Raw genomic sequence first — 23,386 nt, forward strand, 5'->3', positions numbered from 1 at the left:
CAGGGACCCAGGTGGCGCTGTGGTTAAACCACTGAGCCTAGGGCTTGCTGATCAGAAGGTCAGCGGTTCGAATCCCTGTGACGGGGTGAGCTCCCGTTGCTTGGTCCCAGCTCCTGCCAACCTAGCAGTTCGAAAGCACGTCAAAATGCAAGTAGATAAATAGGAACCGCTCTGGCGGGAAGGTAGACGGCGTTTCCGTGTGCTGCTCTGGTTTGCCAGGAGCGGCTTTGTCATGCTGGCCACATGACCTGGAAGCTATACGCCGGCTCCCTCGGCCAATAATGCGAGATGAGCGCGCAACCCCAGAGTCGGTCACGACTGGACCTAATGGTCAGGGGTCCCTTTACCTTTACCTTTACCACACCACAGCTCCAGTGAATAACTCACCACCATTCAAAGCTTCCATCCTGTGCCAAAGAGAAGCTGGGGGTGGAGTGCTGGAAATGTCTCAGTCCCTACCCATGCAACTTACTGGTTCAGTAATAGCTGTCAAGTTCTCCCCTTTTTAAAGGGAAATTCCCTTATGCTGAATAGGCTTCTTCATGAGAAAAAGGAAAGCTTGACAGCTATGAAGCAGTTGAGGCAGTTTAGCTTAGTACTTCTGTGCAAAAACCCCCAAAGCATTTGTCACAGAGCGAGCCAGCAGTAAATCAAACTGTTTAGTAGCTAAAGCACAATCTTCACAGACTTGGCTGAGTGTCAGGCCTAATGAGCACAGCAGCTCATCCCCAGCAGGTCTGACCCCATGAATCAGTTGCTGAGACTGAAAGTCCCCCCGCCAAACCATCTAAGTCCCCTCCTCTGCAGGGCCTTTTCCAAGCAATCAGAAACTATGTCTGTGTGCAGCCTACCTCTCCTCCACCCATTTCATCCCTCTTCTAGTTCTGGGAGACAAGAAGGGAGGGGAGCTGGTTGCAGCAGCAGGAGGAGGAAGCACCTGTGACTCTTCAGCAGCCGGACTCATCTCTGCTTCTTGGTCTCTCTCCCCCCCCCCCCAGCTTTAGCTTCTGATTCTCGACTTCTCTGTGACCCTCTCCTCTGCACTTAATGGATCCAAATGGTTTCCAGAGAGTGGTAGGGGATGTTTTATCCTATGTTGATGGCCTTTCAGCTGATTCCCTGGTGGCCCACTGGAATGTGGAGTTAACCAGGGCTATTGACTGGCTCCGAAGAGCCCTCTCCGATTGCATGGAGCCCAGACAGCCCCGTGGTTTTCCCTGGAGCTGAGTGCAACAATCACTAAGATGGCTAGAGCACCAGTGGCGGAAAACTCATTCTGAAATGGACCAGACACGGGTTAGAGCTCAACATCGAGCCTACCAAGTGGTGATAGCAACGACGAAGAGGACCTTCTTCACTGCCTCTTTGCATCTGCAGAAAACAGCAGCAAGAGACTCTTTCAGGTGGTTCACAATTTAATGGAACCACCTACGCCATTGGGGACCCCAATATCTCCTGCAATGATTCTGCAAAGTTTTTTTTTTGCAGATTAAGTCACTCAGATTCGGAAAGAGGTAGATACCACCATGGGAGCAGAGCTGGGGCGGGAGAGTGCCAGAGTCCTGTCTAGTCAAGTCGCGTGGGATCAATTCCAATCTGTTACCTCCGAGGTTGTGGACAGGCTGCTTGGACAAGTGAAACCGACCACCTGTCTCCTTGATTCTTGCCCATCCTGGCTCATAAAAGTGAGCCGGGAAGGGCTGGGCGATGGGTTTCGCGGGGTGGTGAATGCTTCTCTCTGTGAGGGAACCTTCCCAGACCCGCTGATAGAGGTGTTATTAACCGCTTCTTTAAAAAACATATTTAGACCCAGCCAATAAGGCCAACTATTGCCCAGTCTCAAATCTTCCATTCTTGGGCAAGGTGATTGAGCTGGTGGTTGCTGAACAACTCCAGGCACGCCTGGAAGAAGCAGACCATTTGAATCCCTTCCCATCGGGATTCAGGCCTCATCATGGGACTGAAACTGCCTTGGTTGTGCTGATCAATGACCTCCGGCAGGCTAGGGACAAAGGCGAATGCTCTTTTCTAGTTCTGCTGGATCTCTCAGCGGCCTTTGATACCATCGACCACAACATCCTTCTGGACCGTCTAGAGGGCCTGGGAGCTGGGAGCACTGTTATACAGAGGTTCCGCTCCTTCCTCCTGGGTCATTTCCAGAAAGTGGTGTTGGGAGATAAGTGTTCAGACCCCTGGGCTCTCATTTGTGAGGTACCTCTGGGTTCTGTCCTCTCCCCCATGCTTTTTAACATCTATATGCAGCTGCTGGGAGAAATCATCAGGAGGTTGGGGCTGGGTGTTCATCAGTATGCAGATGATACCCAACTCTACCTCTCATTTAAATCAGAACCAGTGAAGGTGGTGAAGGTCCTGTGTGCAGGGCCAGTGCTAGGGATTTTTGTGCCCCAGGTGAGATCACCTTCTGCCCCCCCCCCCTGGGGTGGGTAAGAGAGATAGAGAGAGAAAGAAGGGAGAGAGAAAAAGAAAGAGGGGGGGAAGGAAGCCTGCTCTTGCGAGAGGCGGCGGCGGGTAGAGTGCCCCGAAAGGAGCACTTTTGGGGCGCTGATCCTGTCATCACCTCTTGCAAGGGTGGCCGCATCTCCCTGGCTCACTGTGGGGCAGTGAGAGGGAAAGCAGCCCAGACAGAGCCCTCCCTCACCACTCACCCCAAAGCAGCGGGGCTAGGCAGGAGCTAAGTGCCCTGCTGCTCCAAAACAAGCCGCGAGGGAGAGAAATTGAGCCCTCCTTCAAGGCTTCAAGACCGCTCCTCAGGAGACAGTCCTGCCCAGCTTCGCTGCTTCAAAGCCTTGAAAGAGGGCTCCATTTCCCTCCCTCACGGGGCTGAGCAGGCGGAGGCGGCACAGCCTGGCGGAGCGCGAGTTAGGCATTCCCGCCCACCGTGTCGCGCCCTCCAGCTTCCCATCGTGCCCTCTGGCTGCCTGTCGCACTTGGCCTTGCCGGAGGGCACGACGGGGACCTGGAGGGAGGGCGCGGCAGGTGGAACGCCTAACTCGCTCTCCGCTGGGCTGTGCCGCCTCCACCTGCTCAGCCGAAGCGGCGGAGTGGCGCTGCCAGCGCCCTCCAGGCTGTGCTGCCCTGGCTAGGATGGCCCTGGGCAGGCTGGCCTGCGCCCCCTCCATTTTGGCACCCTAGGCAACTGCCTAGTTCGCCTTAATGGATGTGCCGGCCCTGCCTGTGTGAGTACCAGGAGGCGGTTGGAGGATGGGTGGGGGCTAACTGATTGAGGTTGAATCCTGACAAGACAGAAGTACTATTTTGCGGGGACAGGGGGCGGGCAGGTGTGGAGGACTCGCAGGTCCTGAATGGGATAACTGTACCTCTGAAGGACCAGGTGCGCAGCCTGGGAGTCATTTTGGATTCACAGCTGTCCATGGAGCTGCAGGTCAATTCTGTGTCAAAGGCAGATGTCTACCAGCTCCATCTGGTATGCAGACTGAGACCCTACCTGTCCACAGACTGTAGACTGCATGGGGGAAAGAAATCACATCTCAGTAAACCATCAGTGTTGCTTGTTGCTGCTAAAGGGAGGATCTTCCGGGCTATGCAAAATCCTCACCTTTTCAATTTGGTCTATGGAAATCTATGTGTTGTTTTGGTTATGTCTCTAAACACGTAACCTCTGGCTTGAAAGGTGACAAGATCTGTGAAATGTTGGCTCCTGAAAATGAAAATAAGTAAAAAATAGGTGATTCATTCAAATATGATTTGCATGATCCTTCCAATAATTATTGAATTTGACGTAGTAAAACTGCATCTTTTTTTTGCAAATGAACAGAAGCTAGCAGCAAAAGAGAATACCAGTATTTATATGTGGAATTTCCCTTGCTAGATGTACACCCCCCCCCCCAAGAGTCACAGGCGAAATCCAGGACTGAAGCAGGATTCCCAGCATCTCTCCCTGCCTCTTGTTCTCTCATTGGCTCCTCAGTGCTCTGACTGGGCAGGTCCCCAAGGGGATGGGCTGCTCCAGATGGAGAAAGAGCTCCAAGCATGTGTTAAAACGCCAGACTCTCAAGCCACAGCATGCGGGAAGCAGGGAAGGCGGGTGGGATGGAGCAGCGAGCCCATGGGGAACAGCACATCCTGCGAGGCTATGAGGAAGCCCTTTCCTGTTCTTTGACTACCACTTGCCACATCGCCGCTGAAAAGAGCACAATTCGGCATAGACAGTAGTCAAGGAATTACTTCTGATCTGGAAACCAAGAGCAGAGCTTGGAGGGATGTACTGTGCAAAACTCAAGACACAGGTATTTCTAAATTCTTCTCTAACTTTTAAGAACATTTTTGCTCAAGGGTATAAATATCTGGGGGTTCTGCCAAGTGAGTGTGAGAAATTTGAGGTCATTTTAAGACTAACGTTTGTGTTGGGTAATGCTTTGCTCCACAAGAGAATACGTAGTTGAAGGAGGGGTTTTTGTACAGTTATCCATTTTACCTGTTGAAGAGCTTTGCATACTCCCAACAGAAGATGATGGTGCAAAAAAGGTTCTATTTTGTGCCTCTCTTTCAATTTTAAAAGAACAAAAATGTTATTTTGTTGATCTCTCAGAAAAGGTAAGAATTCCAGGTGAAGGTCCAAAGTACAATTGGAATGCTTGCATCAGCTTTTCAAGTTAATAAAAGCTACTCGGGTATTCCCTTCTCTTCCTTTTCAGGCAATAATTTAGCCATGAGGCAACTTGAATAATATATGACAATAAGGAAAGTGAAGGAGGTGCTTTAGTTTAGTTTATAAGCCTTTAGCATTCACTTGTGTCTAATTCTGGGGTGGATCCTATTCATGTCACAACCACTATTTTTCTCTCTCTCTTTACACTTTAACAGGAGAAAGAGAGAGAATGAAAAAGGCAAACATGCATGACTAAAATATAAAAAGTCCTGTATTTGGTGATGGGAGTTAAATGGGAACGGCAGGTCTGGAAAGGTTGATGAAGGATGTCCTATTAGACACTGACAGCAATCTAGCACCGTGGTCCTCAACTCAACTCTTCCAAAGTTGTCCAATATGACTGTAAAACCACCCAAATCCTGTAGGATGGAATTCATAAAATCATTACTTAAATTGCAGGGCTAAATTGTTTTGAGTGAAAGGGAGTCCAAGGCTGGCCATCCACCCATTGACTCCACTCTTTTCTCTCTCATGTTTTCTCCGTATTGCATTCAAATATAAGTCCACCCTGTCACTCTTTCTTGCTTGACCCACAGAAACCAGCAGAATCTGCCATTTGTTTGGTAGATACTGTATAAGAAAAGGTAAAGAAAAACCCCCTAAACCTCCAGAGATGGTACCTTCTGCAGTCATGATATATTTGTAAAATACTACATCAAAGCTTTTCACCATGCTTCCTCCCTTGCCCAACTTGGGATGTGATCTTTAAATATCTTTCATACAGGACAACTAGATGCAGGACAGAGTGTCAGGGAAGTTCTTTACAATGCTTCCTTGGCTCACATCCCCCACTGTCACCCTTCCTTTCCCTCCGTTCTGCTTCTTGAGTCTTCTCCTCCACCACAGAAAGCTCTTCAGGACAGGGACTTAGTGTTTCATTTTGTTTTTGCCTACGTTGCCCTTTCAAGTTCTTCAGGCAAATAAGGACACAGCACAAAAGGGTGTACTGTGTTTTCAAAGAAAACTCAACAAAACCACTCTTAGTATAAAATAAAGAGTTCTAAAATACTTGCTTGCGTGTAAGTCTCCTAATATGGCCAGGTAATTGCATCTGCATAATAAAATCCATGGCTTCACTATCATAATTAATAATTATCTGATTATATCTTTGAGCTGGTGCTTCTCATGTTTTACCATCAACTTTAAGGGTCTGCCTGCCTCCAGTTTCAGAGGAAGAACTATGTAAAGGTAAAGGGACCCCTGACCTTTAGGTGCAGTCACGGATGATTCTGGGGTTGTGGCGCTCATCTCATCTCGCGTTATTGGCTGAGGGAGCTGGCGTACAGCTTCCAGGTCATGTGGCCAGCATGACAAAGCCGCTTCTGGCGAACCAGAGCAGCACACGGAAAAGGCGTTTACCTTCCCGCTGTAGCAGTACCTATTTATCTACTTGCTCTTTGACGTGCTTTCGAACTACTAGGTTGGCAGGAGCAGGGACCAAGCAACGGGAGCTCACCCCGTCATGTGGATTCGAACTGCCGACCTTCTGAATCGGCAAGCCCTAGGCTCTGTGGTTTAACCCACAGTGCCACCCACGTAGTTACCTATTTATTAAATGATTGAACATATAGACTAACATCTGCTGGAAAGTTTCTTTATTTCTCTGTATGGAAACCCTTAGTAAGTAGCAGAGAGAAGATTTCCTGGTGGGAAAGCACCACTTCCAGCCAGGGTGAAAGACAAGCAGGTCTCTCCCCCCCCCCATTTTGTTTCAGTGTCCCACTTTAAAAATAAAATAAAACTGCTCCCATTGAAGTGAACAGGAAGGAAAGCCATTTCAGGTCTTGCAACAGACATGACTAAAACCTGCTATTTTCAATAGGTCTACTCTGAGTAGTTGTTGTTGTTTAGTCGTTTAGTCGTGTCCGACTCTTCGTGACCCCATGGACCATAGCATGCCAGGCACTCCTGTCTTCCACTGCCTCCCGCAGTTTGGTCAAACTCATGTTCGTAGCTTCAAGAACAATGTCCAACCATCTCGTCCTCTGTCGTCCCCTTCTCCTTGTGCCCTCCATCTTTCCCAACATCAGGGTCTTTTCCAGGGAGTCTTCTCTTCTCATGAGGTGGCCAAAGTATTGTAGCCTCAGCTTCAGGATCTGTCCTTCCAGTGAGCACTCAGGGCTGATTTCCTTCAGAATGGATAGGTTTGATCGTCTTGCAGTCCATGGGACTCTGGGTAGTACTTAGATTCAATTTCTTACCCTCCCTTCACCGGAAGGTTCCAGGATAGGTTACAGCAATATAAAACGTTAAAATTTGTTGGATGCAGTCCTTCTACCTTTGGGCAGCTGCAGAATTGCACCCTAAATAAAAAAGAAGATATTTGATGGTGTTTCAGGGATTTCTTCCTCTTGGCACTCTCAAGGAATGTGGGCTGAGGCTCAACCTTCAGGCACCTGTCCTCAAACAAGTCCTCTATTCCGGTTCCAGTTAAGCCCCTCGGAAGGCTTTCCAGAAGCCTGATGGTGTCCTGGGAGGGATGTTTGAGGTGTGGGAATCACAGCGCACAGGCAGGGAGCACTGTCCTTCTGCCTGCAGCTGCAGCTCTCAGTATTATTGCTGCTATTTACTTCCGTATTATTACTTATTAGGCTTGTTTGCCCCTGCCGACCGTTCCCCTGCCCAGCACATGAATAATGATACGAATAAATTTTGCATTAAAATTGTTATGTGGCTACATCTTGTAAGTACCAGACCATTAACAGGGCAGTGCTTAGCATGCCTACTCAGAAGTAAGCCTCCACATTCAGTGACGCTTAAACCCATGTAAGTGTGCATAAAAATGCACTGTTGGTGCAGCCAACATCATTTGATCAGTTTTAATCAAACACAAAATCAGAGATGGCCATTTCACATGAAAAACGTCCATCAAATAGGAATAAGGTTTTGGTATTTCCCCATTTTTACAAACAAAATGGTTTCTAGATTTGGAGCATTGTGCCAGGTATGCTTCATTAATATTATTCTACTTCTCAGGTACTAATTTCTATTTGACTGAAATGGACTCAAAACAAAATATCTCATCTGAAGATGGCTCTCCTCCTCCCTATGAGCAACATGAAGACCCCTTTGAATCAAAACTCTCAAAAGAAGCTGACATAGTTGCTGGATTTTATTTATTAATAATTGGTAAGATTCCCAAATTATTCCCGTGAATATACAGTATAGTGCTATCTCTGGATGTCTGCAAAGGAACTACAGTAGTACATCCAAATAACAACCATGAAAATAAACTGTGGGTGAATAATATTAGTTTTGATTTCCATCACACCCTAATCCGATGGGGGAACCCCCCCTTTATTCCCCTGAAGGACCTGAAGGAGCGTCTTGACCCCCATCGTTCTGCCCGGACACTGAGGTCCAGTACCGAGGGCCTTCTGGCGGCTCTCTCATTGCAAGAAGCCAAGTTGCAGGGAACCAGGCAGAGGGCCTTCTCGGTAGTGGCACCCGCCCTGTGGAACGCCCTCCCATCAGATGTCAAAGAGAAAAACAGCTACCAGATTTTTAGAAGACATCTGAAGGCAGCCCTGTTTAGGGAGGCTTTTAATGTTTAATAGATCACTGTGTTTTATTTTTCTGCTGGATGCCGCCCAGAGTGGCTGGGGAAACCTAGCCAGATGGGCGGGGTATAAATAATAATAATAATAATAATAATAATAATAATAATATTTCTCCTCCCCCCTTTGGCAGCTTCATGATAGCCATTTTCCTGTTATTTAAATGGTCATGGTGATTCCAAAATGTATTGCGAATGGAAACTTCATAAGCCATTCATCTGTTAAAATTTGGCCTCAAGGTGGCTCACATTATGTCAAATCAACAACAATAAATATAAACAGAACACATATTGGGGGAAATTACAAATAATCATAACAGGTAGAATCCACCATGGGGGGGGGGAGGGACCTCTGCTTGTGCAGCAAAGCTTTGCCTACTTTTCCTCTCCCTACAGCCCCCTTTGCACCTCCATAATCTGCCCTAGAGCATCTGCCCAACCCTCTGGAGCAGATTTTGAGCTGCACAGAGGAATGCAGGGGGAAGAAGAGGAAAATGAAACCTTGCCATGGAAGCTAAAGTCTGTGTTCTAGTCCAACCCTTTGCAATGCAATCTTGTGCCCAACGTGGGGCTTGAACCCACAAACCTGAGATGAAGAGTCTCGTGCTCTACCGACAGATGCCAGTGGCCTCAGCCCGGTATTAAGACATGCAAGGATTTCAACCCTTTGCTCCAATGGGAAAGCCCTGACATTATATTGATCCACAAGAGGCACCCATGTAAAGCCCCCCATGAAAACTATGGAAAGGGGCATGTATGGTGGTGGAACAAGTTTATGCTCTTGGCACTCCAAGGCTTGAGGGGCTGCCGTGTCAGAATCATGCAAGTGCCCCTTTATTGGGCTTCCCGATTTCCCGGAACCTTGAGCACAAGAAGTGAAACGAAGAGAAAAGAATCGGGAGAGCCTGGGCGCTAAAAAGAGAGACGGGGCGCTCCAAGACCTGAGCGAGGAGCGCTAAGCTCTCTGAAAAATAAATACAACGGGGCTGGAGAGGCACCAGGCTATATAAAAACTTTAAAACAGAAAGCTGGAACAGGAGAACCCACCATAACTGCATAACTTGCAATATAAAGAACCTTGCAGCAATTTACACTACCAAAAGACTGAAGACATTTCATCAGAATCTAGAGAACGGAGACGGAAACATTCTTTATTACAGCTTACACTGTGCATAATAAAGACAAAGGAAGGGTGACGAGAGGGGGAAGGGAAACCAGATGAACAGCTGCCCTCCGCCATATCAGACTTAAAAGCAGAAAAAACAGAAAATAGCCTTACAAATAAAGCATCGGGAGAAAGAAGCGCGGCGTGGAGGGATGAAGCAGGAAAGCGAGGGGTCGCATGATCGGGATGAAGGGCAGAAGAGATGGTTGAGTGGGGAGTGCAGAGGAGGAGGAAGAGAGCGAAGGGGAAATGGTAGCGAACAATGGCTGGAACAGGGAGAAAGGGAAGAAATATGGTAACGACAAGAAGCTGAGTCCTCCCCTCCTCCTCGCGGCTGGCTGTACAACAAAAAACAAGAAACAGGGAGACACGCGAGAGCTTCTTCTTCAAATCATGGCAAAGACAACACCAGAGTGAATAGAGACAAGCAAGATGGCAAGGACACCTAGTGGCGGGACAAGGCAACTGCACCCCCAAAGATAGAAATTGGTGGGTTTTTTCTACCAATACCACCTGCCTCACAACTGTAGGAGTATCCCATCCATCCCAACAATAGAATCTGCTATTCAATTCCACAAGACTGATCAATTAATCAATTTTATAAGCATTTAGTAACCTGTATGAATTCAAAGAGCCCGCTGATTTATATTGATGCTATTTAATGTAATGTAAAAAGCAATTGATTGCATGGGTCCCTCAAGCTGATATAATTTGATAAACTGATAAATTTGATACCTTGGTATTACACAATTTAACAGATATAAAGGTGCACAAATAGAATTACAGAAACAAATTAATCCCTTTTTAAAAAATTGGGGTGTGATATACAGTATTGCTCCTCGAGTTATCATTGTTAAAGGAAGGATTTGGGATTTAAGATCAAGTAACCCCAAATGGGTGATAGTTAACTGACCAGTACCACCCAGTTCTCTCTAAAATAAGGAAATACAGATACTGAGGCTCATTTTTTAATTTTAATTCTATATATTTTCTTACAGTAATCTTTTTTATTTCATTTCATTACATTTGTTGGAAAACTGTAAATAACAAGCAAAAGGAGTCATCATCATCATCATCATCATCATCACGTTTAATTTGTATACCGCCTTTCTATCATACAATACTCAAAGCGGTTTACAAGCTGAAGAAACAGAATCTAATGAAATACAAAACAACCTTATAACAATCTAATGCAATACAAAAATATGATAATAAAACATAGCTTTAAAATAAGCAATCAATGTAACGTTCAACAATCATTACAATAGTATAGAATAATATCAGCATATAAAAATTAAACAGAAACCCACTCTTAACATTTACAATAAATAATTTCAAAACAATAATCCATAAAACAACAGCAAGCCACAGTGCATAGGAGTCAACTAAGACTGGGACAAAGTTTATACTCGTGTGAACATAGACAGTCATAATGACAGATAAGAAAAATCAAACCACACAAATGACCTCCACAGGAGCCTGAAGGCGTCAATCAGCTGAACTAGACACCAATGTAGACCTGAGAGCACTCATCATAGGAATGAATAAATCAATAAATGACAAACTTGATAATATGGGCAGCAAAATAGAACAGAATTCCAAATAAATAATGGATCTATCTGGACAGCTAAAAGATTTGGCTATCAAGGACATGGAAATAGAGAAAACCGTACAAGATCTAAAATCCAGAACAAATAAGCATGAGGAACTCATGAAAGAAATAAATTAGAAGATCCATAACGAGAATAAAGACCTGAAGCGGGCCCAGGATACAATCATGGAGGAAATGACGGAATTAAAGAGAGTGCAGGAGGAAATGTTAGACCAGATTGCAATTCTTCAGATGCATCAAAGAGAACTCATTCTGCGCTTTAGAGCTGCCCCCGAAACTCAAGATGAAGATATAGAAGCTAAACTGTCAAAAGAGCTCGCCAGTTGGCTAGGAGTACAAGAAGATGAATTGCTACTAGATATAGATAAAATATTCAGAATAATATCGGGGGGGGGGGACAAGTCAACCAAAGGACCAGGAGATTGCCTGGTCTTTTTGAATTCAAGACTGCTGAAAGATAAAATTCTGCAGAAAAGGAAACTGGTGATTGATGGAAGAAATATAATAATACTAGTTGACCCTCCCACACGTTGCTGTGGGTTATCCCTGTGGCTGCCCCCACCCTGTGACAATCCATAACGCGTTGCTGTGCCTGACTCAGGGTCATAGCTGTCAAGTTCTCCCTTTTAAAAAAAGGGAAATTCCCTTATGCTGAATAGGCTACCTCGCAAGAAAAGGGAAAACTTGACAGCTATGCTCAGGGTCAATGTTTCCCAGGAAAGGGGGAGGATGTGTCCATTTTCCCCTGGACTATGTGGTTTTTCCTCCCCCCCCCCCGGTTGTGTCTCATCCCTGTGTTTGCTCCCATCCTGTAGCGACCCGTGAGGTATCCCGTCCCTCCCCCCCACCCTGTGGCTCCCCTCACCTTATGTCAGCCCATGACATATTTGGGCCCCTCCCCCTCACTCCCCCCCCAGGGCTCCATTCGGGATATTATTTAAAGGGCTGTAGAGCTGAGGCCTAGTCTGTAAAGTGGAGCCGAGGCCTAGTCTTTAGGCTGTGAAGTAGAGTCGAGGCCTAGTCTGTGAAGTAGAGTCGAGGCCTAGTCTGTAGGCTGTAAATTAGAGCTGAGGCCTAGTCTGTAGGCTGTAAATTAGAGCTGAGGCCTAGTCTGTAGGCTGTAAATTAGAGCTGAGGCCTAGTCTGTGGGCTGTAAAGTAGAGCAGAGCCCTAGTTTGTAGGCTTTAAAGTAGAGGCGAGGCCTAGTCTGTCGGTCTTGGCTTGGGCTAGTATTTAAATGTGAGCCGAGGCCTCCGCCCTGTATCTCCATTCCTTGGCCCCGGCCTGATTCTGTGGGTTGTCTGGTAATGGCTGCCTTGGTGGTTTCAGTTGCTCAGTTGATGACATCATTATTTGGCGGCGCCCTTCAGAGCTTTTGCTGGTGACAGTGCGCAATCTGCCTTTCTATTGGATGCTGCTGGAGTCTTCAGAGCTTCTGCTGGTGATGTATAATTTGCGCGCCACTTTTTTGTGTTTAATCATTATTCTAGGTATGAAAGGTGTGCTTTTTTGGGGGGGAAATGTCAGATCCCTCCCTGATGGGCAAGGTATGCTTTGCCCTAATTTGATGCAATTCGGTTCAGCAGTTATGGTGAAAGACTGTTTTATCCGCGCACGCAGTGGGAACATTTATATATATACACATACAAAAAAATACCAAAAAGACTTCTTAAAAAGAGACTGAATTACAGGACAATAACAGAGGCCTTAAAGAGCAATCATATAAGGTACAAATGGGAATTCCCTGAGGGGAGTTCCTTTACGTTTAAAGACAGGAGTAAGACCTTCAGAGCTGTTGAAGAAGTTTCAAAATTCTGGAGAAGATATAAGAGAGAACTGGGTGGAGAGGCATCACAGGAAAGCAAAGAGACCTGGAGGCCACGAGAGGAGAGTGATAGCAACAAACAGCCCAAATCTGTATATTTCTATTACACGTCTTTTAAACTCTGAGTTTGAATATTGAAACTAATAAAAATTGATGAATTTAAATATTATCTCATGGAATAATATAACAAAAAGAAATAAAACTGAGCATTAAAGAAGAAAAAGTGGGATGTCATCTGCCTACAAGAGACTCACATTGCCAAAAAACACAAAAGAGTCCTAATTAATAAAAGATTAGGAACTGAAATCATAGCTTCAGACTCACATAAAAAGAGAGGAATAGTTATATATAAGATTTACTGCCTGCTATTCAATAAAAGAGAACATCATGAAGATGTTCTATAGAACATGACACCATTGAAGATTGCCAAAATCTATAAGACCAAATCCAACCTATAAGACCAAATTCAACCTATGGTGGGAATTGCATCCATGAAGAATTAAAAAAGATGCTCAGAATATCTATAGAAAAAAACCCCAGACTCATTCTTATTGAGCATAGTTGGAAACGAGGCACCACAAGATAGGAGAAAGTTATTCTTACATGCAATTGTAGCAGCCAGAATACTTGCAAAGAACTGGAAAGGAAATTTCATACCTACAAAAGAGGATGGTTAATCAAATTAACAGAATTTATAGAATTGGCAAAATTAACTGTGGTAATAAGATACCAAATACATCAGAAATTAAAGGAACAATGGTTATGCTTCAAAGAACATATGAGTAAACACTGCTCTAAAGATAACATGCTACTATGTTTAGACTAAGCTTGTAAGGATATTCTGTTAATATAATATAATATAATGGTATCATAAAAGAAGTAATTACAGTAATAAATGACCTGCAATGTAAATAATGAACTTAAATGAATCAATGATGACAAGCGCTGGTGGAGGGAAGCACTGGTGGTGGAACGGGGGGGGGCAGGGGAGTGCATTGCCCCCAGCACCATTGGGGAGGGTGTACCATCACAGACGCCTCCCGCACACCCGCTACCGTGCCAAGCACCAGGCCCCTTGAACAGCCCCCCCCCCCAACCAGGATGCATGCCATGCCCCTGCCTGCTCTCCACCCCCACTGCTCTCCCACTGGAGGGAAGTCACATGGGTATGTTATTTTATTTTATTTTATCTTTTTCTTTTCCTTATTTTCCCCTCTTTATTTATTTATTTTTCTTGCTGCTAAGTGTATGTACCTTTTTGTCTTGTCTGTAAGTCAGCCTAAATAAATAAAAAATTTATCAGCGACGTCTTTGCCGACACAGCAGGATGGTGCTTGTTTGAAAAGGGGGCTTTGGTTCTCACAGCATTGGTTTGCTCCATGCACCCAATATTCATCTGGTCAAGTGGACATGTAATCCTGGGATAGCATAACAACATCCAACTGAAGGAGGTATTGCACATAAGCGATATACATCAACTGATATTTTCCACAGGGAACAGCTCTCAAAATTGTCAAGGCTTTGGGCTGTTTGACATCTATGATTCTATGATTCTATGACATCTGGCACACACAGTACTGGACAGAATAGCAGATTATTGGACTGAAATAACTGCAATCTGCTACAAACCCCATCCTGCTCTCTTGCCATGCTCTCACTTTCCAGGGATGGGAGATCAAGGACCCAAATCTTACAGGTGGTGTTTCAAGCCAGGCCTGCTGGCAGATGCTTGTGGCTCAGGCCACCACCAAACAGACCTTGATGCCCCTCCCAGGATGCATCTCCAGAGCCTGTGTGGCAGAATGAAGGCCCTGGTCAGAGACTGCTGCTTAAGCAACAAAGCCACCTTCACAAGACTCCAGGGGCAAGACTGAGACATTATTGAGGGATGAGGAGGAACAGAAATGCTTGATTCTGTGGATGAATTTTTAACACAATGAAAATACAAAACAAAAATGGGTGCTTTTCATTTAAGCAGCCTTTCCATTAGTGTGAATCTATTTTCTTCTGTGAACACTTTACCTTTCGCAATGTATAAAAATGAATCCATTGTAGGGTCCAAAAGCTTTATGTCTCATGATTTTATTAATAGTGTTATGAATTGCGGGGAGGAGGTTAGGCTCTATGCCTGAGCCCCCTTTCTAATTCCTCGATCCAGCATGGATTCAGTTGCTGGAATAGCCCAGCCAGCCTGGCAATTTCTTGCTAAGTACGGGTTGGTAAGGAAAGAAAGGAAATGACTCTGTGCCAGAGGGCAAATGGGTGCCCCCCCCTCTGTCTGTTAGGAAGACAAAAGTGGAGTGAGATGAGCTAGAAGCTGGAGGCAAAAGCAGCAGCCTGGGAAGCCAGAGAGAGAGCAGGCCTGGATTCTGCTGGGACCCAAGGCTGTGGCTCTGGGAGAAGCAGGACCTTCTTGGGGTGTTAACACTGGGAACCCCTCCATCGTAGGCTCAGGTTGTATTTACAGGTGACCCCCCTCCTTACGTGTGATTGTATAGCACGCAACCATGTATATTCGCTAAATAAATAGAGTCAAACCCGGAAATGGCGGGAGAGAGCTGGAGAGTCCTTGTGGCTGGAACCTGATGAAGACGTCCGTGAGGGCAGAGGAAGCCCCAGAGAGAGCAGAGGCGCAGCAAGACTTTGTTTCGGCTGCTCAGCCTCCCTGCCTAACAGCGCATCCTCCAGCCTCCAGATGCCCCCAGAGCTTCAACTCCAGATATTTTGGTCTGGATTGGGGAGAGAAAGCTGGGAAGCAGAACAAAAAGGGGCATTTAGAGGCTCCTCACATGATTTTTGCTTAGGTACTCGGGGGCCCAGCACGTAACCCATGTGCAAGTGGGGAAACACCAGTATTTGTAAATAAACCATATCATACGGACACCACTGTCTCTGCTGTGTCTCATTGTCCCAAAGGAAACATGGACCCTGAGGGAACGCTTGGAACCAGTGGCGGAGCTTCATGCTCTGGCACCGGGGGGGGGGCAGGGAGCATGGAGAGGTGGGGCTGGCGCATGTCCTGGGGGATGCGCATCCTGGGGGCAGGGCACGCCGCCTGCAGGGGCATGGCGCCCCACGTGGGCGGGGGGCATCCGCGATGGCACCCTGCCAGGATTGCACTGCCGGGGGGCTGTGTGCTCCCCCCGCACTCCTCTTCTTCCACCAGTGCGAATACACATATACAGTGGTACCTCGGTTTAAGTACACAATTGGTTCCGGAAGTCTGTACTTAACCTGAAGCGTACTTAACCTGAAGTGAGCTTTCCCATTGAAAGTAATGGAAAGTGGATTAATCCGTTCCAGACGGGTCTGCGGAGTACTTAAACTGAAAATACTCAAACCGAGGCGTACTTAAACCGAGGTATGACTGTACTGTTTTCTCACCATGGTTACATTCAAGATCTGAGCCAGTTACAGCTTTTAAGAACATAACTACATCATAGATAAAATGGTTTGATAATAGCTCTCTTTACCCAGAGAACTTAGGAAAGTATTGTTCCTAGGCTCTTTCTCTTTCAGAAATCTATGATTTTCACACAGGTCTGTGGTGTAACTTCTTCTGGAACAGGCATAGGCAACCTTGGCTCTCCAGATGTTTTGGAACTACAACTCCCATGATCCCTAACTAACAGGGCCAGTGGTCAGGGATCATGGGAGTTGTAGTTCCAAAACATCTGGGGAGCCAAGGTTGCCTATGCCTGCTCTGGAATGAAGTGGGCTCCTCCTTCCTCAGGGGACTTGAAATTAGTAACACATCAAAGATGAGATTTCCTCTTTGTCCACACTTGATACAATGCTAATTGTGTGGATGCAATTTGCCTGCCCTGTTTTTCCAGTGCAAAGAGCTGACCTGGAGAGGGTGTGAGAGGCACAGTCAGGACCGCAGTGGATGGGGCAAAAGGGTTAGTATTTAACTCACATCCTGCTATTCCAATGAAAATTACTGCCCCCCCCCCCAGCCCAAGGTACCCCAAGGGGACTTCCTTTTTGGCGTTCACCCCCCTCCTCTCCAACTGCACAACAGCATTTGCATTTTTAGACATGCCCAGATTGATGTCCCATCTGATGTGGCCTCTGGAGCCCATATTGTGATGATGGTGAAAAAGCTTCATTTTGTTGCGCCACGGGTGAATCTTGTGGCAAAAGAATGTCAAAGGAACGACAATGGCTGAGCAATTGTGGGCAGCCGCTTCAGTTTTCTCATCATCCAGCTCTTTTAATCCTAGTCTTGTTCATTTCAAGAATCTCATAGTTTGTTTTCATTGCTGTGCTTCAGTGTATGCAATTGGAGCAGAAATTATTTCAGTTCTGGGGAAAATATTTTAAAGTTTCTTCTGAGTACACTGACACCATTTTTGTTTGATTTTTCATTACAGGGATTATGTCCACTTTAGGCAATGGCTATGTCCTTTATATGTCTATACAACGGAAAAAGAAGCTGAGGCCTGCTGAAATAATGACTGTCAATCTAGCAGTGTGTGACCTGGGTATTTCAGGTAATTTAACTTGAGCTGAGGTGAGAATGAAAATATTACTGTAGTTCCTGTTCCTATGGACAGGCATGGACTCTACATGGTTTTCACATTCAGATTTCGGTTGGCAGCATTTCTGCCTTGAGTAATGATTATAGAAAATCATTAGCGACATTCAAAGCCCCAAACATTTAGCACTTCCACAGGTTACATGGTCTATCATATAAGTGATCAACATTGTTTAATTGATTGCTTAAACATGACAGCTTTGTTTTCTTTTTAGCTTTATATTTAATCAATTATTTTAAGAAATATTGAAAATTGTGTGTGTGTGTGTGTGTGTGTGTGTGTGTGTGTGAGAGAGAGAGAGAGAGAGAGAGAGAGAAATTCACAAACAGCAGAAATGAGGAATCCTGCAAATTTAGACGTTCTTACCCAAATCTGCTGTGCTTTCTTGAACCCACTGTACATATTCACTCTGACAGCTGCAGTGTGTGTTCTTATAACATCATTCTGCAACCTTTTTTAATTTTAAAAAAATTCCAGTTCTGAAGAAATGTAGCCTTTTATTTAACAAGAAGAATGAAATAATTTCTATCACTTAAGTTACATTAATATTCAGGTGACTTATTGAAATCACATAATGCGCACTTACAAAACAAAAAGAGCAGCTAGAACTGCTGTGGTTCATATTTGAAGGAAATTTGTTCAGGCAAAGCAGTAGTAGGAATATCATCGGAAGATAAAATTCTCTTAAAATAAAATAAGTAACTTTCCCACCCCCAGCTCCACCCTGCATCACAGTTCTTTCACGACGACTTCTCTCCGTCTCCATGACCTTGCCTTGGCTGTCTTCCATTGCCTGTGTTCCCTCGTGAATTCTCCATTGTCCATATGCTATACAGCACCTTGCAACCTGTTAGGGGTAAATAAATATTTATTGGTACTGATATGAGATACCACCTTGCACCTGGACTGAAACCCCATCTTGGTCAAATGTGTTTTGGAAATTAGAATGTTTAGAATTCAAGCGTCAGAGTTCTGAAATTAATGGCTGAATGTCAGCAAAACATTCTGGCTTACTAATCTCGACCTGAGAATGACTATTTATCCATGAAGTGTTGTTGGTTTTGGTTGTTGTTCTTCTCAGTAATTTATTTGCATAAAAAGGCAGATCCCGCCATATCATTCTGTTTTCGAATATGCTGCTTTTGCGTTCGCCTTCACGCATCTCTTTCTTTGAAGGTGGCAGTGCAGAGCATTTAACTCTTTGCTTCCCTTTCCAGTGCTGGGAAAGCCTTTCAGCATCATTGCCTTTTTCTCCCATCGATGGATTTTTGGCTGGAGTGCCTGCCGTTGGTATGGCTGGGCAGGTTTCTTTTTTGGCATCGGAAGTCTGATTACCATGACAGCAGTCAGCCTGGACAGATATTTCAAAATCTGCTACTTATCGTACGGTAAGTGAGCGCGTGCGCGGGAGGGGGTGGGGATTAATGTTCCTCCTTTACTGTATTTCAGAAACTAGAGAGTAAATTTCTCTTTCCATCAATTTAAGCGGCAAATTTTCGTTCAGGGGAATGTCATCCAAGAATTGTGTTGTGTCCTTGTAAATGGGCAAGAATTAATAAAAATCCCTTTGTGCTCACAAAACTGATGTAGAAAACATCAGGAAGTCTAAAGCCATTTGAATGGTGTTTCCTGCTTGGCAGGGGGTTGGACTGGATGGCCCTTGTGGTCTCTTCCAACTCTATGATTCTATGATTCTATGAATAGTCAGGTGGTTAGTTAAACATAACTGCAGTGTTATAATTACTTTAGAATTAGAATTTTGAGTGACTGCTATGAGTTGGATAAGATAGGGAGAAATTAAAAAGCAGACGAGAAATCCAAAAATATTCAGTTAGGCATAATAAACTAGAAAACATTTCTTAAATCTTAGATTTAAAAAGTTTTAAGAAAATAAATGCAGCCGTTCATGAGCTGTTCCACTTAGAGCATTCGCTTTTTCTCCAGCCTGACTGTGTATGTATTTGTTCAAGCGTGAGTGCATGCGTGCACGCGAGAGAGATTTTTTGCCAGGATCCTGGCATTAGGGAAAGGGCTAAACATTGCTACTCATCTCACTGCTGGTCCAGATCCTGATTTGGATGCAATGCAATTGATTGGCTGTGCAATATTTAAAATAATAGTTAAAAGGGTGTGAAGGCGACAGAGTTGATTACCGAGTGCTCAGTAGGAGGACAGATCATAGAGATCGGAAATCTATAGAACCCACATCTGAGCTCCTCTCTAGCTGAAAAGCAATGGGATCGCTGTGCCCTGACTCACCTTAACCCTCCGGTTTAAGAAGGCACATTACCTAAGCTCTGAAAAGAAGAGGAAGCAAAAGGGGCAAAACCTGAGAGGCCACATTTAGCTTACAGTATAATGTCATGCAGATTCCCTGTAAAGTGCAAGTGTGCAAAGAGCAGTAATTCCACAATAGATGCGGAAGGAGCCTAATGTGGGGGGGTTGTTTTCACAGAGCCCTAGCTAGGTGATCTTGCACCCTGGCAGAAGCCTCCAGATTGTGCCCCCCAGCCACAGACAAATTAGCTCTTCTTTCCGCCTCTCCTCCACCCATTCAATCCTCACGCACTTCAATTCCTCACACACTAATAAATATTTTTATTTATAGACATATTTATGGGCATATTTTAGCCGATTTTGCACCCCCCTCACCTGCGCCCCTGGCAGGGGCCTTTCTCACCGCCCCTTAGCTACAGCCCTGTGTTTTCATGGGGTCACTGCCATATTAGGAGGGCATTGAGATCAATGGGAAGGGCCCATACAATTATGCCAAACCACCATGGTTGGTCATTTAAACATTCTCCCAGTGACTTTTAAAAGGATTTGATAAATTGGATTACTCATGTGTGTACATGTATGTTTATTGCATAGGCATGTTTTTAGCATTTACTTAGCAATAATACATTTATTCTTTTCTAGGTACTTGGCTAAAGAGATGCCACGCCTTTATCTGCTTGGGAATAATCTGGTCCTATGCTACGTTTTGGGCAACAATACCATTTGCTGGCTTGGGAAATTATGCTCCAGAACCGTTTGGGACCTCGTGCACCCTGGACTGGTGGCTAGCTCAAGGTTCTGTGGCTGGACAGGCTTTTATTCTGAATATCCTTTTCTTCTGTCTCTTATTCCCAACTGCAGTGATCATGTTTTGCTATATTAAAATAATAGCAAAGGTCAAGTCATCCAGCAAAGAAGTAGCTCATTATGACACCAGGATTCAAAAAACCCATGTGCTGGAAATGAAGTTAACTAAGGTGGGTAAAGGACTCCCAGTGGTTTTTGGAAGTCATCTGCTTGGACTGAAGGATAGGATTCCTTTCCATCAAACTTTTGCCTCTTCTCCCTGTTATGCCCAGTTTTGTATCCATCTAAATCACACACAGAATGGAAGTCACTCGACTTGGGCTAGCCTTGTCCAGGGATTCCAGAGGCCCTTCTCCAAGCATGACTGGTGGATTCACTATTCATGGGGTGAATGGTATGTCTCCCTCCCATCTGTACCCCATAGAGGGTGATGGGTGGATGGGAAAATATCATACAATCTGCCACATCCATGTGATTCGCCTGCCTATTATTGGAGCATCATGGAAGAAGACAGAGGCTGCTGCAGTATTGTATGAATTAGCCCTAACTTTCAGTGGAGTCCTTCCATTCTAATTTTTGCCTCTGTTATAATTTTTTTAAAAAATCTTATTCTTAACCTTAAGCATACATGCCTGCTAAAAGAATGTCTGTTTTATACCAAGTGGAAATAGATCTGAATATAAATGTCAAAACTTAAATGTGTGCTGGTTTTCTCAATGTGAAAAAAACCAAAATCTGCTTGCTTCACAGTAACTGCCTTTTGTTATACAGCTCACAATATAAAGTATATTCATATGCCTATTATACTAAGTGGGGTTTTATCCTCATCATTTCATGAAATGAATCTTTTCACCAGGTGGCGATGTTGATCTGTGCAGGATTCCTAATTGCTTGGATACCCTATGCTGTCGTCTCAGTATGGTCGGCGTTTGGACGGCCAGATTCAGTTCCCATCAAAGTTTCTGTGATCCCAACCTTACTTGCAAAGTCTGCCGCTATGTACAACCCTGTCATTTACCAAGTCATTGACTGCAGATCTGCCTGTTGCCGGCCCTGTTCTCTCAAGCCACTGCAGAAGAAAACCTCCTTAAAGAGATCCCAGTATGTTTTTCAGAAGTGGCCAATTTCTGCATGCTGTTGTCAGAGTACTGGTGTGAGTTGGGGGGGGGGGTCAGTCTGTTGGACACCTGAGACCCTTCTAGATTATGGGGTTCTGGATCCAGTAAGGGTTGTATATATGTGGGAATAACCCAAATGGCATAAAGATGCTACAGTCTTCACCGCTCCTCCTTCCAAGGAAGCCAATTCCTGGGCAAAGGCCTAGGACCCCTGGAATCTCTCACCGCTCAGAGACTGGGGTGGCATGAAACAGGACTTTTCCAAAGACATGTAGGACTTGTGGTATTAAAATCCATTTCTGAAAATACATGGGGATGTAACATGACAACAATATGAGCCAGGGGACCAAACCTGAAGTGTTGGAAGGCCCAATAATTCATATATTGAGGGTGAGGATTAGCATTTGAGGAATGCAGATATATACACACACCCCAACACATCCCTTCCTCCACCCCAAACACTATTCATCCAGCTGAAAATACTTCTGGTATCAGGATCAGTGGAGGAGGAAAAGTGCTTAACAACAACAGCAAAAGCTGTAGAAAGTAAGTTAATCTTATGGGCAGGAGGGTTTTGTATTCTGCATTAATTTCTTACCCAATTCTGTTTGATTTCTGTGTTTTAACATATGGAAATGCTGCTATTCAGCTAAAAGGAAAGATATTTACTAGGAAGGAAAGTGTCTTTACCTGAGATACTCCTGTATTTTAGTTGTTTTAACATTTATTCAGATTTTAGGTGTCTCAAGATAGCAGTTTTGTGGGCCATTTGATAAATACACACGCATTTTCCTTGGTTGTACTCAGATATTACTTGGGATTCAGTTGTGCAATCTAAAGGGGGAGGAAATGTCTGGGTGAACACCTTATTTATTATTTAATATAAATCAAGATTAATATGACATCAATGTAATACAGCATTATTTTATTTCTTCCCATAGGCCATATACAATATCTGCAGATAACAATTCTGAAGTAATTAATGAAACTCAACTGGGCAGCGAAGAAACCCTATAAACAGTAATTTTAACCTACCAAGCACTCTTTTCTTAATTGCTTCCTTTACAATGTTTAACATTAATTTAGCTCTATCTTGCTGTGTTTTTGTTTGCATGCATTTTTCCATGCCAGTGAAAGATCCCCCCCCCAAGAAAAACATAATTGTTTTGTTTGTGTATGTTATAAGAATTTAAACACAAGCTTCATTCTTGCAATGTGCTTGCCATTGACAAGGTTGGCATCTGTTCTGCTCTGCTTTCATTCATTAAAATATATTCAGTCTGGTCAGCTGCAGACTTCATTGGGCCAATGACTGAAGGTCAACCCCAGCAGAAAGATTGTTTACGATGTGTGTTTCTTATTGAGTTGAAAATTGTTAAACAGAATTGCAAGAGTAATGGGTCTCTCTCCATGTGGGCTGTTTGCTCACTCCCACTTACTGGGCATCCAGTTGCTCCCACCAGTAATTTGTATTGCTGTGCTCAATCTAACTGGTCCACTTCTAACTGGTAGTTCCTTGAGAAATACTGTGTTTTTATGTGTCCTACCACCTTTGATCCAATTTGAAAAGGACACCTATGTTCCCTCTGACGTGAACAGACAGTGGGCAGCTTGGGAGTGCTGCACTCCACCTTATTGATGTGTAAAATGACATGCACATGAGATTAGAGACACAGCAAAGGGGGGAAAAGGTCAAACTTCACTGCATTTTAAGATGGTGGTGTGTACATAGTCATAGTCTTCATTTGCCATAGAAAATATATAATACCTATGGAAAGGTATTTGCAGAACAAAA

The 23,386-nt window shown here is 44.6% G+C and overlaps 1 protein-coding gene across 4 annotated transcripts; it reads left to right on the plus strand.

Annotated features, from left to right (window-relative positions):
• The first annotated feature begins 7,628 nt into the window (after nucleotides 1–7,628).
• On the plus strand, nucleotides 7,629–22,926 carry OPN5 (opsin 5). 4 transcript variants are annotated; one of them, XM_035110630.3, is made up of 6 exons: nucleotides 7,629–7,819; nucleotides 17,225–17,344; nucleotides 18,607–18,777; nucleotides 20,309–20,643; nucleotides 21,330–21,574; nucleotides 22,533–22,926. In XM_035110630.3, the coding sequence occupies exons 1-6, from the start codon at nucleotides 7,690–7,692 to the stop codon at nucleotides 22,606–22,608; spliced, it is 1,077 nt and encodes a 358-aa protein (XP_034966521.1). In that variant the 5' UTR covers nucleotides 7,629–7,689; the 3' UTR covers nucleotides 22,609–22,926. The 4 variants fall into 4 exon arrangements, 3 of the variants coding, with proteins under 3 accessions (XP_034966521.1, XP_088523231.1, XP_088523232.1); XR_015949278.1 differs by having other exon boundaries at nucleotides 7,649–7,819; nucleotides 21,330–22,137; XM_088667105.1 differs by lacking the exon at nucleotides 7,629–7,819 and adding an exon at nucleotides 18,107–18,245.
• The last annotated feature ends 460 nt before the right edge of the window (nucleotides 22,927–23,386 follow it).

This window comes from Zootoca vivipara, chromosome 3 (genome assembly GCF_965207765.1).
Source record: "Zootoca vivipara chromosome 3, rZooViv2.hap1.1, whole genome shotgun sequence".
Taxonomy (NCBI): Eukaryota; Metazoa; Chordata; class Lepidosauria; order Squamata; family Lacertidae; genus Zootoca; species Zootoca vivipara.

Coding starts and splice junctions, on each gene's coding strand:
- OPN5 (XM_035110630.3), top strand. CDS start 7,690: ATGGACTCAAAACAAAATATCTCATCTGAAGATGGCTCTCCTCCTCCC. Junction 7,820..17,224: donor ATTTTATTTATTAATAATTG/GTAAGATTCCCA, acceptor TTTTCATTACAG/GGATTATGTCCACTTTAGGC. Junction 18,778..20,308: donor AATCTGCTACTTATCGTACG/GTAAGTGAGCGC, acceptor ATTCTTTTCTAG/GTACTTGGCTAAAGAGATGC.